Genomic DNA, 25,081 nt, shown 5'->3' with positions numbered 1-25,081 from the left:
CACATTAGACTGCTGTTCTTGATGGATGTGTGATGCTATTTTGCTAAAATGAACACGAACTTGCTGCATGCTCTCAAGTTACTCAACAGTAGTCATAACTAGTGGATTTAGTTGTTTGTTTGTTTTCTAGTTTGTCTGGACTATTCAAGTAAGGGATTTCTTTACCTCACTGGATTCTATTTTGTTATTCTATCTTGAAAGTTAATCAAATCAAAGCAAATAAAACATTTCATTTATAAAGATAACACTCTTATTTCATCATCTACTCAACTTGGAAAAAAAAAAAGAGCCTTTGTAGACATGCAATAGCTGAGGTTAGCTTTGTAGGTGCTTCTAAAATCTCCACATGGATGATAAAAAGCCTTGGCTGAACGAAAGTGCACATTGGTGACTATCTAAAGTGATGACGGCATCTCAACCATAAATCAGGGAAACCATGCATCTCATTTAGAAATAATAAAATTTAATAGACAAGAAAACATTAGCATAGAGATTACATTAAAGGATTACACTTTCCATTCAACAGCATGGAGAGTTGTGTTGTTTTGTGTTGTTGTTGTTGTCATACATTTAAAACTCTTTCAAAACCAAATCAACACACTGGCATTAAGAAGAATATTACACATACAGAAACAACTTCAGCACTGCAGACATCACACAAAATAGCAAAACACAGAGCTGGTCCGGAGCCTTCTGGAAATCTCTTCCTGCGGTCGCTCGCCAGCTCACTCAGTGTGTCACAGTTCAGACAAAATGAGCATCTTTAAAAATGAAACCTTATAAATATATAAATCCAAACCACAAAACCTCTTAAATATTGTATTTACTCAAAGAACAAATGGAATTCTGGAAACCGCATCCACAACGCTGCCTAAAACTAGGGTTTCTGGAATCATAAATGTATTTAGCTCTAAGTTGGGGTTGAAATTTCACTGGACCACATCCCACATATACTTTCTCCTTATGTGTACCTTAGACATACATGTTCTCAAAGTCAGTAGTTATAGAACTAGAACAAAACGCCTATTCTAGATAAGTATCCATTTTCCCTCAGTGGGGAGGTTAGAACTGGCCCCCTGCAACTGGGTCACACAACAAATATTTCACCACAAATGAGTTAGCAAAATCTTGGTAAAACTGTCTGCTAAGCATTATGGGCATTGTATTGTTAAGTCATCAGTCATAAGTCTCAGAGACTAAAAAAAAAAAAAAAAAGCACTCTTACCTCTTTTTGCCAAGCAAACATTCTGTGAACATTCTATTCCCCCACCTAAAACCTGCTAGGCAACTTATCCCCATAAATATATACATTCACCATCACCCCCGCCCCACCCCCACCTCATGAAAAGAAGTCCATTCCGAAGCCACGAAGCTTATACCTTTACAGAAAATAAATTAAGGACTCAAGTCTATCCCCAAGCTGACTGAACAGCAAGCAGCCGTGAGTGAGCTACACTTAACCACCTCCACTCCACCTCAAGCAGGGCGTCAGCTTGGCGTGGCTTCACTGTGCCTTCCCGTGAACCCCGGTACCACTCAGCAGAACACTTGGGTTCTCAGTGCCTGGCGCCAGGGTAGCTGGTGGCCTGTTGCTGGGGTCTTCCTATTACAGGTTCCCCACAGCAGTGCAGGACTCAGCAAAGTCAGCCCTGCCCAAACTTCTATAACAACGGTGAGAAGAAACCTTCATAAGCTGATAGCAACAAATTTAAATGGAACTTTGTTCAGGATAAGGGGTGAGGCTGGCTGAGGACTGGGGTTAGAAATCAAACAAAACTTTTTAACCAAACAAAGCATTTTCATGCTTTAAGGAATCATTCCAGTGAATATGTCCACATGCAAAAACAGCTCGGATCTTTCCAGAGAAGCCTGGGAGAAAAATGCATGTGGGGGAAAAGGAAGGCCTGGGTGGAAGATAAATAGCCATGTCCTGGCATGAAGTCTAACTCTGTGCAAACTTCTCAGCTATGTCTGCGACCACCCTGCTAAAACAGGAAGCCTGCAGGAACAACCCAGGAAGATGAGATTGGGGGACCCTGGGGTTGGGGGCGGGGACTGCACAGAAGCAGAAGGAATCTGAGAAGAGGCAGCGGACTTCAGAGAAGCGTTACCTCAAGAGAGAAAGCACCTGAAGATGATGAGGGGCTACAGCGCCAGGAAAATGAGGGACGCTCCCACGTGTTTTAGAGTAGCTTGCCTCTGACATCTACCCACCATCATGGGATACACCTAACTTCAAGGAGGACTCCATGCATCCCCACCGAGGCACGAAGAACCTGCCACAGCTTAACAAGCCTTATCTGGTACCTGTCTGAAAGCACTCCCTGGGCCTATCTATGCCTTTGTTCTGGGCTATCTCACAGCTATCGGGGCTCCAGGAAAGCTATGTATACATAGCTTTGCCTCTTGGCTAGCCCCTAGATAGAAGTAAACTTTTCTCTTTTTTTTATTTTTATTTTTTATTTTTAATCTTCAGAATCCAGGAAAACCCATCAAGCCAAAAATCTGGATGGGAAAACGGACCACAGACATATGGCGAAGGGCTTTGTTGAGGCTGTAGACACTAATCGTAGAGAATACAAAAGAAAGCAGAATCATTCATACATCATTTGAACGTAGCCATATGTGCTGAGTTTCCTATGTTGCATATTGATTAAGAAGGAAGTGCCATACAGTCTAGAAATTCATGACAAACGCATTGGCAAAAACCATACACCATCAGGATGACAAGGCTAGAGGGGACAAGGCTAACAAAGACCACCCCCAGGGTGACTTTCTTAGACACCAGTAAGTAGATCCCTAAGGGCAAGGAGCTGAAGTACAGCAAACCCAGCAACCACACTAACACCCGGATGGACGTCTGAAACAGCAAGGAGGTACAGTTCCACACCGTCCAGTTATGGGACACGGTGGTGACAGAGTCAAAACTGGCTGGCCTGTAGAATTCTACCACGGGGGTGGAGCTGAGAGATGGAGAGCTCTCTCTCTGCACCTCCATGATGGTTATAACCAAGCAATTAGAGGATGTGTGGGAAGGGCTGACAAGGGAAGCCAGCCTCTTGGGAGTGAGCAGCAGCTCGGTGGGGTTCTCAGGCAGGCATTTCTTCCCTTTGCCCCCACAGGTCAAGTTTACAAGGATGTTGTTGTCATCCGGCAGGCTGCTGACTTCGTCATCCGGCAGACACGTCTCAAACCTGCAGAAGGGACAGACGATGACACCCTGGGGAGAGTCCCCAAAGTCTATGATCTTGTAGAGGCATTTGGCGCAGACCCTGTGACAACACTCCAGAACCTTGGGCTTCCTCTGCTTCAGGTTGTACCGATTGTAACAGATCTTACACTCAAGCTCATCTGAGACCTGAGACTCCGCAGGCTCTTCCAGCGGCTGGCTGGCCATCTTGAGTTATAGATGCAATCCTTTGTAGGTACGCCTGGCTAAGCAGTGACTTGGATTAAGGGATCCCTCTGAACATCACATCATCTGAGTCAGGCAAGGAGACTGGGAGGGCTGAAAAAGACGGGAGAGAATCCAGAAGTCTTTTGAACATTTTCAGCTCCTGCTTGGTGCCGTCTCTGACAGGTATTTTAAAAGGGCAGCTGAAGGATCTGCAAAGAAAAAAAACAAAAAACAAAAAACAAAACAGTGATTGGAATAGAGCAAACAGATCACTGAAAAGGTGTTTCTGAGAACTGCTTCGTGGCGTTTTCTGAGCTCCAAGGATCAGGAGCAATAGACCTAACAGATTAAATCCCTTCCTCTTTCTGGCCCTGGGACAGAAAGGTGTCAATGCTTCAATCTACAAACATCAAAAGACAGAACTTAGTCCTAATATGTGTGAAGTGCACTGAGGTACACCTCAGTACCATGCACTCTACAGCTGTGTCTACGGTAGCTAGGACAGATTATCTCTTTGAAATTTGTACCAAAGGTTGATCTCTTTGAAACATGGGACTCAGTCACAGGACCATTATAAAAAAAAACAGCTAAGTACTTTCCGAGGTGCACACCGAAGAATCTTCCTACTATTGCTTACTTGTCTGTCTGTCTGTCTGCCTGCCTGTCTGTCTGTCTGTGACAGTCTTACTATATAGCCTAGGCTGGTCCCAAGCTCACTTCATGGCTCAAGCTGACATTGAATTCAGCAAGCCCATGGCTCAGGCTCAACAGTGCTGAGATTGGGGGCCAAGCCCCACAAGCCTCACCACGCCCAGCTTCCCAAGGAAAGTTGTAAGGATGAGCATTAAGGACATGTTCTCAGGAAGCGGTTTGCTGGAGATAAGAGTGTTGGCAAGTGAAACAGATGGTTTCCACTTCTCTATCTGTTTTGCAAATGCCCTTCCTGTTTGACTAGATTTTCGTTTCAATGACAGTCTTGTGCATACATGTCTATACAAAGTAGGATAAAAATGCAAACTTCTAATATAGGCACTCTAAACACATCCAAATCCTAAGAGAGAGAAATGAGCATGGAAAATGCATACTATCACACACACACATACACACACACACACCATAAACACAGAAAGTCATTCATAGGTAGATATCAGGAAATACTCACTATTCACCATCACACCTACTGTGTGTCATGTAAATTCTCAGGGTCTAGGGTAAGCAGAAGGCACAGTGCAATCTGCAGGCCTACGTTAGCAACAGTGACATTACTGACCTATGGACAAAGGGCAGAAGGCTTACTCACATGCACAGTGGGTCACCTGTAGTGAGCATCTGTAAAAGAGAACAGCGGTGTGGAAAATCACCAAAACAGTCACCTTAGCTTTAATATGTGATACTTGGGGAGTAGATCTGCCTTGAGTTGCACTGTGCTTGGAAAGTCTGGAAATGGATTTGAATTTCTGAGCACACCCCTCAGAGCAACATAGCAGAAGGCTGTCACACCATTTCTGGGGCGAGACAGCAACTGTCTGCAATTCAAAACGTGCTATGGATCGTACCGCCCTTACGGGAAGGGGCAATGGAGAGCTAATTAAACTCGTGCAGCTTTCAAAATCAAAAGCACATACTGCCATTTTTCTTAGTTATGAATTTTCCTAATTCTCAAGTGACTTCCTATTCTACAGGACTGTACAGTAGGCGTCAGTAGCAAGCAGTGTGCTTGTGGCAGGGCCAATCAATGGGCTCTGGTGATGAGCCAAAAATTACAGATAGCCTTTTTCATCTCTGTTCAAAATTGGCCTCTAGGATTTTTTTCTGTCTAGCATGGAGTTTGGGGATCAAATGTGTTTATCCTTTAAACGAACCAGGAGCTTTGAGGCTTCTGAACTGGTGTGAGCAATAGTAAACTGTGCTCTTGAGAAGTTACATGGAACTTGGCCGCCTTCCCATAGCCTGCCTTTGCCATCATCAGAGCTGGCTCTCTAATCGCTTTCCCACCTGTAATATGGTGACAATCCAATTCAAATTTTTGGTTTCTTCTTGGGTCAATTTTGGACACATATCTGATTTTTAAGAAAAGAAAAGAAAAGAAAAGAAAAGAAAAGAAAAGAAAAGAAAAGAAAAGAAAAGAAAAGAAAAGAAAAGGGCTAGTTCGTCTGGGTTTGCAAAGTCTTTGTCCAGTAGTTGAACAGATTGTCTTCACTGTCTTCCTGTTGACCCCAGCACCTTCAAACAGGTCCCTTCCTCATTTACACTTGCTTACGTTGTCCCTTTTCTTATTGAGCACACAGACTTACACTGGCTGCATCTTGCCGATCTGAGAGCTACATAGGGTCCCTGTCTTGTTGGGTTTGTTTCCCTCACTTCAGCTTTTTGCTGCACTGTCTCCTCTAATTTACCTTAGTGTGGGTTGCCATTTCTTTTTCTCATTTCATGCTAAAATTAGTCTGTGGTCATTTTAAGGCGTGCCGAGGTGGCGACTTCCCACTGTCTACAGCTTTCACTTTCTAGAGCCTGTTGTGGGCTTTTAGATAGCCTGACATTTGAGCTTCCTACTGCTGGTGCTCTGTGTGGTCAGGGTTCCAAACTCACTATGTAGACCAGGCTAGCGTCCAACTCACCAAGATCCACCCATCACTGTCTCCCCAGTGCTGGAATTAAAGGTGTGCCCCACCATGCCTGGCTCATTTGACTTTTGATTTATCCTTTGATACGGAGATTATTTCAGTTATTTCACTTATAAGCAGTAAAAACCTTTCATCACCTTCTTTTATTTATTTCTATTAATGGATTATGATCAGAGAAGAGAGCTCCAAAGAACTCTTCCCCTTTGAATATACTGTTCTGTGTAGCCAAGTGTGTGCTTAAATTTTCTAAGACTTCCAGAAACAAATGTTCTATATTCAAGAGACATCAGGCTCGGCATAGGTATTAAACATAACTTTGTATCTATTGCTTATCATCTTCACAGTGGATAGGAGATTTTAGAGGCAAGTAGACAGGGTATATTAAAATGTCTGGCAGGATCATATTTTATATCTCTAACAGCTTTGCTTTACAGATGCCATGGTATATTTCTTTATGTAAAAGTTTCACTTGCCTTCTTCCTCTACTCTTCCTCTTTACCCTTGAGAATATCATTCTTTAACCCATCAACTACTTTATCTCAAGCTCTGCCTCATCTACTCTGCATTGCTCATTCCACTGGCTCCATTTATCTGGGATCACTGTCTAGCCTACTGTATTCAACTTTGATCAATTTATTTCAAGTATGTGTGTGTGTGTGTGTGTGAGAGAGAGAGAGAGAGAGACAGACAGACAGACAGACAGACAGAGACAGACACACAGAGAGATACACAGAGAGACAGAGAGAGTATGTGTGTGTGCCTGTGTGTGTGTGTACATTTGTGAGAATATGTGAGATAGCATGTGTGTGTTTGTGAATGTGTACATATGTGAATGTGCGTGTGCCTGTGTGTGAGTGTTGTATGTATGTGAGAGATTATGAGAGAGTATTGTGAGTGTGTGTACATGAGTGTGTGTGTGTGTGTGTGTGACCTAAGGCCTTCACATGCTGGACAAATGCTCTATGCTGAGCTACTGCCCTGGCCCCACTTTTTAAAACACTCTATTTTGACCCAGGATTCCATGAGGTTATTCAAACTTCCCTTTAACTTGCTCCGTAGCCAGACCAGCCTTACGCTCACAATTCTGCCCACGCTGCTGGAATCACACGCTGGCACTGCCAAGACCACTTTGGCATGTGCTTTTTAACTCAGTCATACTGTCTCAAAATAAAAATAAATAAATAAAATGTGTTACTTTTCTTCATTTACTTGTGTACACACACACACACACACGTATACATGTAACACTACTTTTTAAAAGACAAGATCATAAGTTTGGGAGGTAGGAGGACATGAAAGAAGTTGAAAGGAGAGGGAGAGATGAGAGGGACATAGATGCAGTGTTCATATATAAAGTTTCAAAAAAATAAATTACCAAAATAAGATCCTAGATATGACCCTGCAGTGTAATGGTTAGCACTCTGGACTTTGGATTCAGTGGTCTGAGTTCAAACCTCAGTGGAGCCTGTAATTTCCTTGCTGATATCTTCCCTTACTGTGAGGGCTATAGTTCTGGGGAACAAGCCATTCCTTGGTATTCTGTTCTTGGATATTTTTGTCATAAAGTAAGTAACAAGATGCCTACATTCTTACACAAAAACTGGTAATCCCGGGAGGGGAACAGCTGGCTGTGTGCAGCATTGCATGCAACATGTACAGTGTGTACAGTGTGTGCAGCATGTGGTGTGCAGCATGTGCAACATATACAGTGTGTACAGCATGTACGGCATGCACAATGTGTAGAGTGAGCAGTGTGTGCAGCACATGCAGTGTAGCACATGTGCAGTGTATGCCACATGTGTGGTGTATGCAGCATGTGCAGTGAGTAGCATGTACAGTGTACAGCATGTATGTGTAACATGTGCAATGTGAAGCATGTGCAGTGTATGCCACATGTGTGGTATTTGCAGCATGTGCAGCATGTGCAGCACATGCAGTGTGTAGCATGTACAGTGTTTGCAGCTTGTGGAGTTTGCAGTGTGTAGCATGTGCAGTATTTGCAGCATGTGAAGTGTACAGTGTGTACAGTATGTACAACATATACAGCGTGTGTAACATGTGCAATGTGCAGCATGTGCAGTGTGTGCCACATGTAGTGTCCAGCATGTGCAGTATAGGCTGCATGTGTAGTGTTTGCAGCATGTGCAGTGTGTGCAGCATGCACAGTGTGTACAGAGTGTATAGTGTAACATGTGCAGTGTGCAGTATGTGCAGTGTGTGCCCCATGCAGTGTCCAGCACGTGCAGTGTCCAGCACATGCAATGTCCAGCACATGTAATGTCCAGCACATGCATTATGCAGCATGTGCAGTGTGCAGCATGTGCAGTGTCCAGCAGTGCAGTGTCCAGCAGTGCAGTGTGCATGTGCACTGCACATGCTGGACACTGCACATGCTGCACACTGCACGTGCTGCACACTGCATGTGCATCATATGCAGCATGTGCAGTTTGCATTGTGCAGTGTCCAGCACGTGCAGTGTGCATCATATGCAGCATGTGCAGCTGCTGCTTCTCTCCTCTGTCTACCACTACTCCTCTATCACTCCTCCAGCTCCAGTCTCCAATGCTGTGGAGAAGACACCCACAGCTAGCCAATACTTCTTCACAGAAGGTCACTTGCTCTGGCTGGAAGCAGCTTAGATTCTGCTCTATTGGCATTCGAGAGCTCCAACACATACATAGGTGCCTCGAGTGACCTCTGAGAATGTGTTTCTTGTATTTGTCTGATCACTTCCTGCGGCTCTCGAGTTACACACATGTTCTAGTTCCTAGCTGAACATTTCCTCAGGAACCCCCTTCCCTTTATATTTTGGTTCTGTGTTTCGGATCACTTCACTTGAACAACTAGACTATCAGTTCTCTCGGGAACAATCACCATGTTCTGCAACTCAGTGACTGGATTGCCTGGTGGGCAAGTCACACAGCTCACCACCTGGATGTCTTTCTGGGCTGCTTTTAAATCTCCTATGTGCTCACTCTTCTTGCCTGTCAGCAGCTGCCACTCTGTGCTGTGAAGCGTGACTCTAGCCATTCTTGTAGACTGCCTCTCCTTTGGCTGCAGTAGCATCATGCTCATTCTTACATGACTGGGGTCCTGATGTGACTCCTGTAGGACCCATGTGCCTGCAGTCCTGTGAGTAGTCAAAACTGGGATCCACCCCTGGGGACCATGGGGATACTGGTACAGCTGTGGGGTACAGCCAAGGAACAGGAGAGAACCTTCCTTCTCTGAAGTGGAAAATCGTGGTTTCTTTGGACAGTCAGTTGTGTCGGATGGTGTTTTGCTGGGGCAGACACATGAAGGAGTGTTTTCCTGAAGTGAACACAGGTGGAAGAATGTTTTGCTAAAGCAAACATGTAAAAACATACATGATGTTAGGAAGAATCCAATGGACAACGTTGGATGGTATGGGTGCACCTTGTCATTCCTTAATGGTCATCGTTTGTTATGACTTCACAGAAAGAAATGCACCAAAAACCTTCTGGCTGTGTTCTGGCAGCTTCTTGCCACTTCCATGGACTCAGACAGCTTCTTGCCACTTCCATGGACTTAGGCAGATTGGCAGAGTGATGTCAGCTGATGAAGATGCACATGGAGTTTTGCTAAGACAGATTCACTTGGTGTCTTGCTGAGGCAAGGCCCAAGTGATGACACGTGATATTTGGAGGGAGTATAAATAGGACTCAACAGGTAGTGACAAGGGCTTGCATAGCTAGCTTTGCAACCCTTTGTTGGTCTCACATTTTTATCTTCACTGATCTTCACTTCATTGAGAGAGGCACAGCAGAGAACTTCTTCTGGCATTCCTATTGATCCTGGTTGTTCCTGCTGACTCATGCTGATTCAGCGGAGGCCTGGCTGTTTCTGCTGGATCATGCCATTACTGCTGATTTGTGTTCGCTATCCTGCCATTACTGAACTGGACTGCTGGTATATATCCTGACAAGGCAGATTGGATTTCCTCCAAAGAACAATTTCTAAACAGGTCCACTTCCCCATATCCTAATAACCTTTCTTTTCCACTACTTCTGGTGTAGGTGGTAGGCTAGAGGAGAGGTTAAAACATGTATGAACCATATTAAAAATGGGGTTTGGAAAATCAAAGCCTACACTTCTCCAAAGCCTGGGAGACAGGAAGAATGCAGCCCAGATGTGTGTGACACGCCGGCCTTTTACAGAGAGAATACAAAGAGGGGGTGGGGGAGACAGACAGACAGAGACAGACAGAAACACAGAGAGACAGAAACACAGAGAGAAAAAGACACAGACAGAAAGATAGACACAGAAAGAGAAGGAGGAAGAGGAGGGAGTAGAGGAAGGAAAGAGGAGGAAGAGGAGGAGGAGGAGAATTTTCAATTCAGCCTTCCATCCTCCAGGGTCATATTCCTGTTCCCCTGTGGAACGTTAGGCTCTATCTTTAGTGCCAGCCTGGCCCAGAAGGAAAGCCATCATCTGTGCTCTTTACCTTCAGCTCTTACACAGCTTGTGGTTGCCCCTGAATTTAGAGCTCTAACTCCATGATAGGCTTAGGTGAGGAGAGGCAGACATGGGCGAGGGCAGGATGGCAAGCTGCTTCAGCTGCTGGCTCCCAGATCCCTTGCCAACTATAATTCCTGCGACAAGTATTGATTCATATGGTAAACTGTGATAAAAACTGAATTTGTAGAGAACATTGATTCATTTATTTTTATGTTATGTGCATTGGTCTTTTGCCTGCATATATATCTGTGTGAAGGTGTTGGAACTCCTGGAGTTAGAGTTAAAGACAGCGGTGAGCTGCCATGTGGGTGCTGGGAATAGAACCCGGGTTCTACAGAAGAGCAGCCAGTGCTCTTAACCTCTAAGCCATTCCTCCAGCCCTATGGAATCTTTCTTAAATAATATTCTTTTCAAGTTTTACACTGCAATTCAAATAGTTATATTACTATCTAGCAGCTAAATTCAAACACAGGTACAAATTCTGCATGTTTTTCCTTTTTAAAAAATGTATATAGTTTTTAGAATTTGGACTGTTTGCAGGGCGGAAGACAGCATGTAAGCATGAAGGCTGAGGTCAGGTCCACTGTACCTGACCTTGTAAAAGCCAAATTCAGCAACCGTGCCTGTAATCTCAGCCCTCGAGGTGTGGAGACGGGGATAGAATCCCTGGGCCTTTCGAGCAAGTTCATCCAAGCTGAACTGGTGAACCCCAGGTTCATGTTCAATGAGACCCTGTTACAAACAGCAGAATAGAAGCCTAGAATGTCCTCTGGTTTCTACATGCCCCCCCACACATATGTGCACACACACACACACATGCACACACATGCACATACACACACACAATCACACACACATATGAACAAACACACATGCACACACATGCACACAAGCACACACATGCACACACGTGTACACACATGCACATACACACACAGATGCACACACACACATACGCACACACACAATCACACACACATATGAACAAACACACAATCACACACATATGCACACACATGCACACACATGCACACGCGCACACACATGCACACATGCACACACACACACACGAATCTTTTTTATTTGGAGCTTCTTTCCTAGATTTCCATTATGTAACTCTTCTATGCCAAAGTCTAAAGGACTCCACAGTAGATAAATCACTTTGCCTAATTGTATTTACCCCCAACCTTATCCTGAAAATTCTTCACAGCAATTCTCCACAGTGTTGACAAACACTCTCTACAATATAGTTTTCTTTGAAGTCACCATCAGGTGGAGGAACCTGTTTTCTCATCTTTTAATCAACAGGCACGGGGTTTTATCTTAGGGTTTTATTGCTGTGAACAGACACCATGACCAATGAACTTTTATAAAGGCATACATTTAATTAGGGCTGGGTGACAGTTTCAGAGGTTTAGTCCATTATCATCATGGTGGGAACCATGGCAGCATGCAGGCAAATATGGTGCTGGAGGAGCCAAGAGTTCTACATCTTGATCCAAAGGAAGCCAAGAGGAGACTGGATTCCACACTGGTAGAATGGAGCTTAAACCTATATTTGACCTCAAATCCCAGTTTCATACTTTCTCCAACAAGGCCACACCTCTAATGGTAAGCATTGAAATCCATGAATCTATGGGAGTCAAACCTTATTCAAACCACCACAGGCTTCCTTCTGACCAACAACATGAAAGTAAAGCAGGCCTGTGGGAGTTCAGAAGCCTGACCGTGAGGTGCCCCGCACTTGTGCTCTCATCTCTTACAGCCTTGAGGACACCATGGAAGAAGCCCAGGTCAGATTCCTGAAGATCAGAAGCAACAGAAGCCCAAACAAAATCCAGCAGCAACACCAAGAGAACAAGGCCACCATAGACCATCCAGCACTGCTGTCACCCCTGGGCCGACCACCTCATTTAAATGAGTGGCCCTGAGACAGATGTGCTTAAACTCCTCCGCTGCTGTAACATGCTAACTCAAGAGTGAAGGATGACATTCCGGTTGCTCTTAGCCATTCTACTTTCAATGGTGTGTGTTTTATAACAACAGATAGCCACAATATGTTAACCCATTTCCAAACTAACCCAAAGTCAGTTTCTGTCCAGCCAAGGTAACTTTCCCTTCACTTAGCAATGGGTAACATTCCTGCCTGCAAGCTTTGAAGTTCCCTGAGTTGCAGCTATTGTGATTCTTATGTTAGAAATGATAGGTCAAAATATGGCCTCTATGTATTCTTCTGGACATAGACTTTATCATTCTTATTATAACAATGTCCATTAATTAAGAGAATCTCTTGAGAGAACTCAGATATTTTAGAGACAACAACTGAGCTCCACAATATTCCAGGACATGTGTAATTCCCAAGGTTCTGCTATGAAAGTTAAGACTCTTCCTGAGATGACAGAAGTTTGGATACAAGAGAGCACTTGTAAGACAGAGATAAAGGTGGTCATACTGCTTACTATGCCAGGGCTCTGTTCTGTGTTTTGTGTTATTCCAAGTGAACTAACTGATAGGTAGCGGGGTGTGTTCTGTTTCTTCAAACTATCTCAAGGACGGGTTTCATGTCGTCCGAGTCATGCTCACAAAGGCCGTCAGCTGTTAGAACTTGGCATTAGTGAGATAGGTTACCATTTTCCCTGTATGGAACCACAGCTACTAAGTGTCACCTTCATTTCCTGGATCCTCCTCCCATCCCAGCGAATGAATAGAATCAGCACTGCCGGGAGATGATGGGATGGTATATGTCACATGGGTGCAAGTGTCGTGGTCATTATCTGTGGCTACTGCTACTGGTGACGGTGCCAAAGGCTTGCTCCTCTCCATGATGGTGACAGTGCCAAAAGTTTCCTCCTCTCCATGGTGGCGACATTGCTGAAGACTTGCTCCTCTCTAGTTTCTTTTGTACCAAATGGAACATCACTCTTCAAACATTTTCCTTTCTGGACCATCAGCTTTCATGACAGCCTAACTTCTTTGACTAATAACTCTATCCCTCTGCACATAGCATGGCAGAGTGTTGGTTTTTAATCTAAGCTATTAATAAATCATACAGAGGTAACTTTTCCTTGATGCCATCTTTTCCCTTCATAAAATCCTATGCTCTTAATCTTATTGTTTATGGCATTCGAGTTTCAAATTAAGCTCAAGCCACAGATTTGTGACCTACCCCCCAAGAAAGTGCAGTCAGATACAGACTCTGGTTAGGGCTTGAAAGAGTCACCTGACTGGGACTTCCCAGTGGCTGCTCATTAGCCTCTAATGTCAGTTCTAATGATCCGAGTTCTCCCTCAAGGACCATGAGTAGCCTCTAACTCTGGACAGGTGACCCAGCTCAGAGTTAAGATGCCTGCCAAGCATTTCCACTTCACAAACAATCCTTCCTCAACAGCAACAGGATCCAACTTGGAAAATCCTGAAAGAGTAGACTCAACAGATGCTAAGCACTCACTCCTGAAGGATCAACAGCTGCTGCCCCTAAAAGTACTTAATCTGCAACACCAGAACACCCCGATGGTTGTCTAGCAACATATGGAGAGTTTCAGAAAGCCTCCCTCAAAGATTAAAACTTTAACTTCAACATTCACCCAAGATCAAGCCAATTTAATATAATGGAGAGACATCATCTATTCATCGGGAAGAGCCAAGTAATTGAAAATTCCATGCTGCTGGGTTTGAGAAATCCTGCAGGGCAAGCTGGCTAGCAAGTCAAATCAGCTCCCTGTGGGTTCAAGTTAGAGACCCAGTCTTAATATATGGAGGAGAGAGAGATCAAAGAAGACAGCCAGTGTCAACCCTCGATGTAAGCACACACATACACACACACACACACACACACACAGAAAGAGAGAGAGAGAGAGAGATGAAAACACATGCATACTATATATATGCATTTGCATGCAAAAATAACTATACAAAATACTATGAATTTAGAATATATACAGTGATTTTTTTAAGCACATCATTACTGTAAATGATGGTAGAAAGAATATGCACTGAACTCAGTATTAAAAGGGCTGTGGGCTTTCTTTCTATGAACAGAAGAGCCTACTTTCAAGTAAAGCAACACCTACCATTCCGCAGTACGGTTCCACTAGCTGATGAATGGAGATACAGTAGTGGTTTGGAGGAGAATGACCTCCATAGGCTCATAGGTTTGAGTGTGGTTCCCAGTTGGTGGAACTGTTCAGGAAGGATTAGGAGGTGTGGCCTTATTGGAGAAGGTGTGACACTGAGAGAACAAAGCCCACACCATTTCCAGTTAGCGCTCTCTCTCTCTCTCTCTCTCTCTCTCTCTCTCTCTCCCTCCCTCCCTCCCTCCCTCCAGTCTTGGATAAGTCTTTTATCCCTCAGCTACTGCTCCAGCACCATTCCAGACTGCCTGCTGCCATGCCCTGCCATGATGACCACGGACTCTAATGCTCTGGAACTGTGAGCCCCTAAACTAAATGATTTTCTTGTCATAAGTTGCCTTGGTCAATGTGTCTCATCACAGCAACAAAAATGTAACTAGGACAGAGGAAGATGTCACAATTCTTTTGCTTATAGCACCTATATCAGACACTAATGAATAATAAATAAGTCCTCTTAGGAGTTTGGCTTGCTTATTCAGTACTTTATTCTTTGTTTGAAAAGGCAAACAAAATATAATTTAAGAAGGTTAGCCTGGGGCATAGCTCAAAGCACTTTCCTCATACACAGGAGGCTCCTGGTTCAATCTCCAGTAACACACACAAACAGGCAGGCATACACACACACACACACACACACACACATACACAGGTTAATAGGACCACAGATTGAAAGAAAATTACAATATTAAGTCAACTGATTCTTGTGTCATCACTAATATATTTTTTATTAAGTCCTACTTTTACTATTTCCCCTGGTCAAGATTTGAAACCTTATTGAGAAAAGAGAAGAGAGGAGAGGAGGGGAGAGGAGAGGAGAGGAGAGGAGAGGAGAGGAGAGGAGAGGAGAGGAGAGGAGAGGAGAGAAGAGAAGAAAAGAATTAGCTGCTCTACTGTGATGCTGAGTGCCTCTCTGTAGGCTCACCTGCTAACAACCACTTGCTCTTTGAAGGAACCTTTAGGAGGAGGGACTGAGTGAGAGGCCCTTAGGCCCCCAGGGGTATGGCCCTCAAGAAGACTATAACCCTCACCTGGTCCTTTCTCTCTTTGCCTCCCAGCTTGTGAGCTAAGTGGGTCAACGCCAATAGGTTCCCATGATAATGTTTGCCTCAACAAGGCCCAAATGCTAAGACCAGCAACCTGTGGCTGGAACCTTAAGCATTGTGAGCCAACCTGAGTCTCCTCTCCTTAGGCCAATGACCTGAGGAATTTTGTTACAGCAGTGGAAAGCTGGGGCATGGTGTGGGTTCTCTGCCGCATTTCTACAATTCAAACACAGAGGAGTTAATTACTCTCACGCCTGCTCACTAAATGAAATTAATGCACCACGCAGATTAGCTCCTCCCCCAAGCCAGCGGAGCTGCCCTTCCTTTGAAAGACAGAGGTCACTGGGTTATTAGTCAAATGGAGCATACAACTAAACTCCTGAAGCTATGGCTGAAAACCGCAGATTGTCCCTCAAAGTGCTTTAGTGGGCACTGGAACAGCATCTCCAGTTGCTATAGACATTTTTCTGAAAGAGCAGTGTGGGTGGGGAAAACTCACAGGGCCCCAACCCCTAGAAGGGCTTAGAGTTGATTAATGGCCACTAAGAGAGGGAGAATCAGTCTCCTCCAAGGACAAGCCCCTGATAGCCTATCTAATCCCAAGTTGTCATACTCAGACATACACACACGCACACTCGAGAAACACTAAATGGAGTGAGCAGATTGTGTGTGTGTGTGTGTGTGTGTGTGTGTGTGTGTGTGTGCAGGGGTATACATACACATGTTTAGCAATGATAAAGAGGTCATGAAGTCTACAAGGAATGGAGGAACACAGGAGGAGATGGAGAGAGGGGAGTGTGAGGATGATGTAAAGATAGAACTTCATAAACTGCCTTTCTCAGTTCCCATAATTCTAGAGAACATTTCCTTTGTCTCCAGCACGAATAATGATGGGTCCACTGTCCCACTGAAATGGAACAGGTTTGTATTATTGAGTCCAACGATCCTCTGACTCAGCAGAATGTGACAATCTAATTAATGCACTGCTCCAATTAACACCGGGCACACATATTCTGAGGAGGCAAAAAAAAAAAAAAAAAAAAAAAAAAACCAACTTTCCTAATTCCTGCAGACCTAAGATGACGGGAAGGAAAGGAAATACACAGCATTAAGTTGTACTGAAGTCATTTGCCCCAAATTGCCTCTTCTCTGTTGGCCTTTTAGAGTCGATCCAGGTGACTGTGTCACTTTGCAAGAGAGCACACATAGCAGCAGTATTGATTAACACACATTCATTCAACTGTGAAGACGGGGACAAAGTAAACACTGTAATTTTTTTTAATGGAACAAAAATGATACGGGTATTAAAAGAAAGACTGGGAAAAAAGATGTGTTATTGAGGTGAAGTCATTTTCCTGTGTGACTGACACAGTGGATGCTCTCTTCCCAAAAGACAAGCCCAGAAAAACACTTTTCTTCCATCAGTCCAGGAAATAGACAATGGTTTGAGCTAAGCTTTTAAGTTAACAGGAAAATTCTTCCTATTTTTATAGCCAGGAGTAAATAGCCCCGCTGTTGTTATTCTCTGATGGCCAGGATTAGTCAGGAAGTATATTCACTGAAACAAGTGAAATTTAGCATGTTCTATAGTGAGCTGAGGTGACTGAGCAATGGCTCGGCCTTAAAGCCTAGGCTCACAACCAACTGAGAGGCAGCAAGAGAGGTAGGAAGCGAGTGTGGAGAAATGCAACCACCAGGTACCACCAGGTACCTAACTACAGGTACCTTCTGCAAACCATGCCCCTACCAGGTTTGCAACAGATTGTGAACATCCTAGAGTTAGATGGTCCAGTCAGTCATGGCAAGGCCTTTCATGCCATTAAGGAACACTACTTGCATGAGCTAGATGAGACTGCAGTCAGCCCAGCATGGCAGACTACTGTACAGTAAAATTTTATACATACTTTAAAATGATTAAGGCTTTAGTATAATTAATTTATAAACCAGTAGTGAGGTCATTTATTACCAACTATGGTGTGCTGTTGCTGTTTATTAAAACACTCATTCTGGTTTTGTTCGTTTGTACTGTTACTTTGAGACAGGGTCTAACCACATAGTCCAGGCTAGCCCCAACTCCTGTATGTTACCACCCCAAGTTTGGCAGCAGAGTGAGCCTGCAGACACCAGCATCACCACAAACAGGAGTCATTGCACTGTTAGGGCATCAGGATGGCTGGGATGTCACTAGGAAACAGGATTTCTCAGCTCCGTTAGCATCTTATGGGACCACTAAGGTATATATAGTCACTATCGATCAAGACATCCTTACCTGCTTTGGGGGGAGGGGGTTCCACAGAGCAGTGTGGAAGTCAGAGGCAGCCTGCAGGAGTCACTTGTCTTATCTACCATGTGGGTTCCAGGATCAAACTCAGTTCTTCAGGATTGGCAGCAGACACCTTTACCTACTGAGCGAAATCACTAGCACCGTGGAGGCCATTTTCCACGGTGTATAACTATAGACTAAGGAGAAATATGGCCACCCATTATTAGGTTAAATTAGATACAGCACAGGGGACAGGTTTTTGGTTTTGTTTTTAATGGAAGAGAGGCATCTTTTTGGAGACCTTTAAACCCATATTTAAATTTTTGTTATTGATCAACTAGCAACTGGGAGTCCATGAGCAACATGAATATCCTTAACTAGATGCTTGAGACACGCTCTCTTCCCTTGGCTCTTATTTTCAGGTGTGTGATATCAAACCATACACATTTTGTATTTTGCAATAAACATAGAAATGAGAACATCAGAGCTGGAATTCAAATGTCATCAACACTGGGGGAATAACAGAAATCAGGAATGGGAGACTCGAGGGAACCAGGGGAGTAAAAGGGAAGGGAGCTGAGCTGAGCTGAGGATGCTGAACTGAGGATGCCGAGGATGCTGAACTGAGGATGCCAAGGATGCTGAGGATGCTGTGCTGAGGATGCTGTGCTGAAGATGCTGAGGATGCTGTGCTGAGGATGCTGAGAATGCTGAGCTGGAAGCTGGCAGCATGAGTTTGGGAAAGAGAGAAGTAAAAGCAAGCTAGAGGGGGAAAGAAAGTCTTGTCTCAATCCAAGGACAGACAGGGAAGCCAGAGGCATGAGAGCAGCAGGCAGTCACTGATCTCAGTGCTTAAAAGTCCAGAAAGACACAGACAGAGGAGAAGACAGTAGCTGAGAGCTTAGAGCTTTGGCCAGGGCAGAGAGAAAGTGGTCCATGATAAATCTGACCAGACACAATAACCAAGGAGGGAAAGGAGGAGGGCAGAAGGAGAACAGCCTGTTGAGTTAAATGAACTATGGATGATAAATGAGAGAGAGCATTCTCAGATGAGCAATCATGTTAGACGTGGGCTCTTGGAAACAGCCATCTTTTCCACTTGGCACTAATGTAAAACCAGAGGTCATTAAGCCAAATGGCAGGTGGCAAAGCAGCTGAACAACAGAGCATCGTGAAATTTTAAGTGTCAGTGTTGTGTAATAGTGACACGTATGTTAACAAGGTTTTAAAACTAGATAAAACTGAGAGAGAAAAAAATCAATTCCCTTCATTTAGAAAAACACATTTTTATTACCTAATGAAACTGAAACTGTAGCGCCATTGATTTTAGGGCCGCAGACAGGGATTGCTGATTTATTGTATAAAAACTGTACAACTGCAATCTGGAAATCACCTTGCCAGAGAGCGCACAGTGCCTTGGAAGGCTAAAGCATCAGCTATGTCCTAAGGCCATAGCATCGGGATGAAACTTAACCAAACCAGCCCATCGTCCTTGGAAGATAACCTCTCAGAGTGCAGCTCATTCTGAAAATGGACAAGCAAAGCAAAAGGCTTAAGAGTCCGTTCCTCCCCGTCTCTCTCCCCCTCCCCCTCCTGCTACCCTCCCCCTCCCTCTACCCCATCCTTTTCTTTCCTTTGCACAGTTTGCTTTCCATGTACCTGCAGTGTAACCTAATTACTGATGATTCCTCCTCACAGAGGACACACTTCAATCAATAAACAAAGAGGGCTAGGCGGTAGTTCCACTGGCCAAGGACTGTCCACACAAGCATGCGGACCTGAGTTAAATCACTAGAACAAACACACTCTCACACACATGTACACACACATACACACACACACACACACACACACACACACATTCACAGACACAGATGCATGCTCTCACCAGTCATGGCAGCACATGCCTGTGACCCAGCTCTGGGTGATGAAGAAAGCCATATTCTTTAGGCTCACTGGCCAGCGAGCTGCTGGTTCAGTGAAGAACAATGTAGAACAATGGATGAAGACATCCAATAGTTACAAAACTCTGACTTCTGCACAGGCATGTGCACCCATCACACACACAATCATGCACTTACATAAATTCTCGCCTCCAAACAGTTGTATGCATGTACACACACAGACAGAGAGAGAGAGAGAGAGAGAGAGAGAGAGAGAGAGAATAAGCAAAGGTAGCAGAATTATAATACCTGCAAAACCTTAGTAATATCCTTGATTAGATGAGACGGTATGTCAGAGCCCAGGGCTGCACCTGAGCGAGTTTGTAAGCCCAGCCAGGCCATTTCTTCTACCTAGTTCCTGAGGCTGTTTGAGCTTCCAGTGGAAAATGCTATATGAGCCCTCAAAACCAAGACTTTGACTCCATGACATTTCCAGAAGTTTCCCAGTGCCCGTTCTAAGTAACAATAACCTGGTTGCTGACACCCTAGGTTCACACGCAGCTGGAGAAGTGGGCCACATACAAATCTCGCTGATGACACCTGTGGTAAATGTTGGCCCCACAGGGCAGAGAAACAAGGTGTCATCTGCCTCCTGCATTCAGGCAATGGGAAGTATCTACTGCCACCTCTGAAGTCTCCTGTCCAAGACACTAAAAACCTAGCAAGCCTTCATCTCTAAGTCTGCAGTGAGAGGAGAGATGGGAATTAGGAAAGGAAGTTAGAAATTATGTCGTGGGATTACAGAGGCTTCAAATTCAGAATTGACTGAAATCCGCATGTCAAAGGACCTGGTTTTCTCAGCTCAACAAAATGTCAGGGGAAACAAGACAAGTGGATTGAGAGATCTCTATGAGATAACCTACTAGATAAATACATAGCCCTTGTTCAGACTCTGGCTCTACCCCACCAAGCATGCCAAACGTACAAGGTCATAAGGAATATGTCAACAGTGGCCATACATCTGATGAGGTGAGACATTGCATCGTTGTGTTCTGGACTGGTGGCGATGTTGTGTGTCTCTCTCTTTTTTTAAACCATGTCTTCTCTTTGTTTTAAGGACACACACTACAGTATTCACAGATGAAATAATATGACATCTGGTCTTTGTTTCAAATAATTCAGTGGGGAGGGGGTAGATAAATGAAGCAAGATTGGCCATATGTTGATCATTGTTGAGGCTCCGTGATTAGGATAAAGGGATTCATTATACCATTTTCTCCACGTTTGAATATGTTTAAAAGTATTCATCATAAAAAGATAAAAATAAAAGCCATTAGCAAGGCTCTCTGCCTGCTCAACAACCCTAGTGTTCATGGATGCTGTCCTTATCCCTGTTTTTTCTCCTCTGCCCATTGGCCGTGTATGTTCTTATTGGTTCATGAGCAAAATGTTTACAGCCTGCCTTTGAAAACATGAGCCCTAGGCTAGGCGCTAACAATGGCCCTAACCTTCAAGAGATAAAAATGGGAGAGGAGAAAGGGTGTGGGAAAGGTGGGGAGTGTGGGAGGGGAAGGGGTACAGGAGAAGTGGGAGGAGGAAGGGGAGGAGGGAGGGAGAGGAGTGCGGGGTGTGTCTCATCATTACAGCTTTTATAGGAATTCCTGCAAGACCGGGAGGACCTGAAGGGCTTGAGGAGAGCCAAAAAGGAGTAGACAATGCCTGTTCCTTCATCACATGCTGTAACAGTTAGAGACAGCGTGGTTAATCTCTCCTGATTTTCTACTTGCTCTCCTAAGGAGAACTCTCTCTTTCTCCCAGTGGCCCTGATTAACCCATTTTAAAACTGGAGGCTTCCTCTTGCCTGTGCCCTGACAGTGTAATAAGACTGTCTCACTCGGTTCCCCACTGGTGGCCCATGGTTGCTTCGGAGCTCCAGCCTCAGGCAGACACACATATTTGAGTGCACACAGTTGCACGCCTGTGAACTTTCTCTGCTGGGCATATAACTGGGAGTTTACCCTGTGTGGCTGCACCGAATTAGGGCCACACATTACCTCTATACCGCAGGATCTGCCAGTGTCACTTGAATGAAAGGGACATCAAACAGGTCGAGAAAAAACATCAAAAAGACACAAGGAGGGAAAGAAAGAGGTAGCAGCTTGCTGGCTACCACTGGAAAAAAACAGCATCAACCAATAGGTCTTACATCAGTAACTGTAGAGCTAGACCCTGAGGTCCCTAGCACAGAGCGGCTGCTTTTAGGCAGAAATCTTTAATAGGCTTGTTCATTTGGGGCCAAGGACTCGGCTCAGTCAAGTGCTTGTTGTACAAATCATTGGGGCCTTGAGCACCACCCTTAAAACCCACATGAGAAATTGGGCACACAAAACCCATAAACCCACTACTGGAGAAGCAGAGGCAGAAGGCTCCCAGGCACACACTGCCATCTGTTCTAGCCTAACAGGTGAGCTCTGGGATTTAGTGAAAAACCCTGTCTCAAAAACCAAAGTAGAGAATAGCTGGAGAAGATGAAGGACTCTGACCTTTGACCTCCACATACACACACATGCATACATGTACATAGGCACAGATGCACACATGCACACATGCATATGCGCACACATGTGTACGCGCGCGCGCACACACAGGATTCATATGATTTTTTCTATGTTGGTTCTCTCGTGGTGGTTGGCATGCTTTTGTCTAACGTTGTATTGAGGGGGGCAGAAGCACCAATGTTCTAGTGGATCCTGGCAGCCGGACTTGAAGGAGGAAGTGCTGCTGAGGCAGCTGTCCAGGATGTTAGGAGCACTGCTGAGCTACATGTAGCCCCCAAGGGTGACTCCAGTCATGACAGGATTCTTGGAAAGAACACTCATCAACACTGTGACTGTTTAGCCCAGATAAATACACTGTGCCGTAACCTCTGAGGGAGTGCCCCAAACTGGGACGCAGTAATGCTGTCTAAACAGAGCTCAGCTCTCTCTAATGAACAGGCTTTGGGTTCTTGAGTAAATCGCTTGGGTAAATCACTTTACCTTTCTGGGTCACAGTTTCTCATCTGAGAAATTGAGACTTCGTACTCAATAGCTAACAGGCTTCCACGCTAAGGGGGGGAAAAAGCAACGAATGGTGCCTCCCTCACCGTCTGTCTGCTCAGTGCTTGTTGGTCCCTCTGAATTTCCTTCTCAGAATCCCGCACAGCAAACAGCTTATCAGTGTTAACCATCGACAATAGAAATCACTACTAAGGAAAACAAATCACCAGGTAACTGCTTAAACACAGGCTGAGGACAGAAAAGGGTGCTTTGACATCGAAAAGAGCTGAGTTTGGAGTCTGCTCCCACCAGCCACTCCCGACATGACCCTGAATGTGTTATTTAAAATATCTGAACGTGGGTCCCTTGCTGGGAACACATAGACAGTACTAACCCTGCAGGTTGGTGGGAGGAAGAAGATCTGAATAATAGATACATCGTGACTGGTTCTAGACATTAAATTCTTTACAATATGCTCCATGGCCTCTCCATTTCTGCTTTCACCCTGGATTTTCATTTATAAAATAACTGTTATTGCCCTGTGTTCTGTCCCGGACCAAACTCTACAGAGGCTCCTCCAAGTCTGTCTTCTCACTAGACCTCAGCATAAGCCATTTCACCCACAGACAGTTAGACTTATGTGAACACCGGCATCTTTTCTATCTGTTCTGGGCCATGTCCTCATCCCCTTAACATGCCTGCCTGAGAGAGCCAATACTGTCAAAAGAATTCACTGCTGTACAGCCCACACCTGTTGGTAGGTCCCTAACCCTGGCTTTCTACAACAGCTTTTGGGGTGTTTTTGTTTTCTTTTTTAACATGCAATTATAGAATGTTCCCTTGCCCTTTTTTTAGACTGGAGATGAAGCTCACTGGTTGAGCACTTACCTAGCATTTGTGAAGCACTGGGTTCTGGCACTGGTAATGGCGCTGGAGAGATGGCTCAGCGGGTAAGAGCACTGACTGCTCTTCTGAAGGTCCTGAGTTCAATTCAGCAACCACATGGTGGCTCACAAGCATCCATAATGAGATCTGACTCCCCCTTCTGGTGTGTCTGAGGATAGCTTCCGTGTAAATAAATCTTTGGGCTGGAGTGAGCAGAGGTCCTAAATTCAATTCCCAGCAACCATATAATGGCACACAACCACCTGTACAGCTACAGTGTGCTCATATACATAAAATAAATAAACAAATCTTTTAAAGAAAACTGCAAGAAGAAGAAGAATCCACCTCTATCCAGCTCACCCACCTATAGCAAAGTCTGGTCTCACCCTGCAGAACCTCTCCTTTGATCACCCCAGCATTAAGAAGGCTCCAGTCTTTGCTTAAGTAGCATAACAGGACCCATCTGACCCATGATGTTTCCTTCTAAGAGACCTAAAAGGCAACACAAAATAGGCTGGAGAAACAGAAAATGCAGAATGTACGAGGTTAAAATACTAATCAGGGCTTTGGGGGATCCACAAAGCTGGGCAGAGAATCGTCAGAGTTCAGCAAGAACAGAAAGGCCCTACAACACCGCTGAGTTTCAACTGGAATCTCAGAAGGCCACAGCCAACAAATAAAACAAACCCAAAAGAAAATATTCCTCTAAAAGAATAAAATGTGGAATTAAATCCTTTTCATCCATGTTCAAACCAGAATGACCCCTATCTCATCGTTTGGAAGAAAACCCAACGTCCTCTGAAGACATCCAGTGACATCCAGTGTCTCGCAGCGTTCTCCGTGCCTCCACAGCCGCCCTACTCTACATAGTGAGTGCCAGAACAGCCAGAGCTGTAATAGAGAAGCTTCGGTTTCAAAACAAACAAAGTCCCAAACTGTCCAGGCACGATGATGCACATCTATAATCCTAGCATCTGGGAAGCTAAAGCAAGAGAATTGCAGGTCTGATGCCAGCCTGGGTCAGACGCAAGACCCTGTCTCCAAAGGAAAAAGAGAAAGAGGGAGGGAGAAGGGGAGAGAGGAGGAGAAATGGAGGGAGGGAGGGAGGGAGGGAGAGGGAAGGAAAGAGAGGGAAGGGGGAGAGGGCAGAAAGAAAGGAAAAGGAAAAGGAGGGGGAGAGAAAGAAGGAGGGGGGAAGGGAAGAAAGGAGGGAGGGAGGGGGAGGAGAAGAGGGAGGGAGAGGGAGAGAAGGAGAGGGAGAAAAAGAGAGAAAACAAAACCATATGGTCAAATGGCCAAACCCAGCAGGAAGCTGACAGTCAGGAGAACCGGCTCAGAT

General features: G+C 44.7%; 1 protein-coding gene across 1 annotated transcript in view; it reads right to left on the bottom strand.

The window, feature by feature from the left end:
- Positions 1–2,455: 2,455 nt before the first annotated feature.
- Positions 2,456–25,081, bottom strand: part of Rnf182 (ring finger protein 182) — a 50,294-nt gene continuing 27,668 nt past the window's right edge. The window contains exon 2 of the mRNA XM_021181096.1: positions 2,456–3,606. Within this exon, the coding sequence (XP_021036755.1) occupies positions 2,654–3,397 (744 nt within the window). The 5' untranslated portion in view covers positions 3,398–3,606 and the 3' untranslated portion in view covers positions 2,456–2,653. The remainder of the gene's footprint in view (positions 3,607–25,081) is intronic.

Source organism: Mus caroli, chromosome 13, assembly GCF_900094665.2.
Source record: "Mus caroli chromosome 13, CAROLI_EIJ_v1.1, whole genome shotgun sequence".
Classification (NCBI taxonomy): domain Eukaryota; kingdom Metazoa; phylum Chordata; class Mammalia; order Rodentia; family Muridae; genus Mus; species Mus caroli.
Note: the sequence above shows the minus strand (reverse complement) of the source record. Positions and strands in the feature narration are given on the sequence as shown.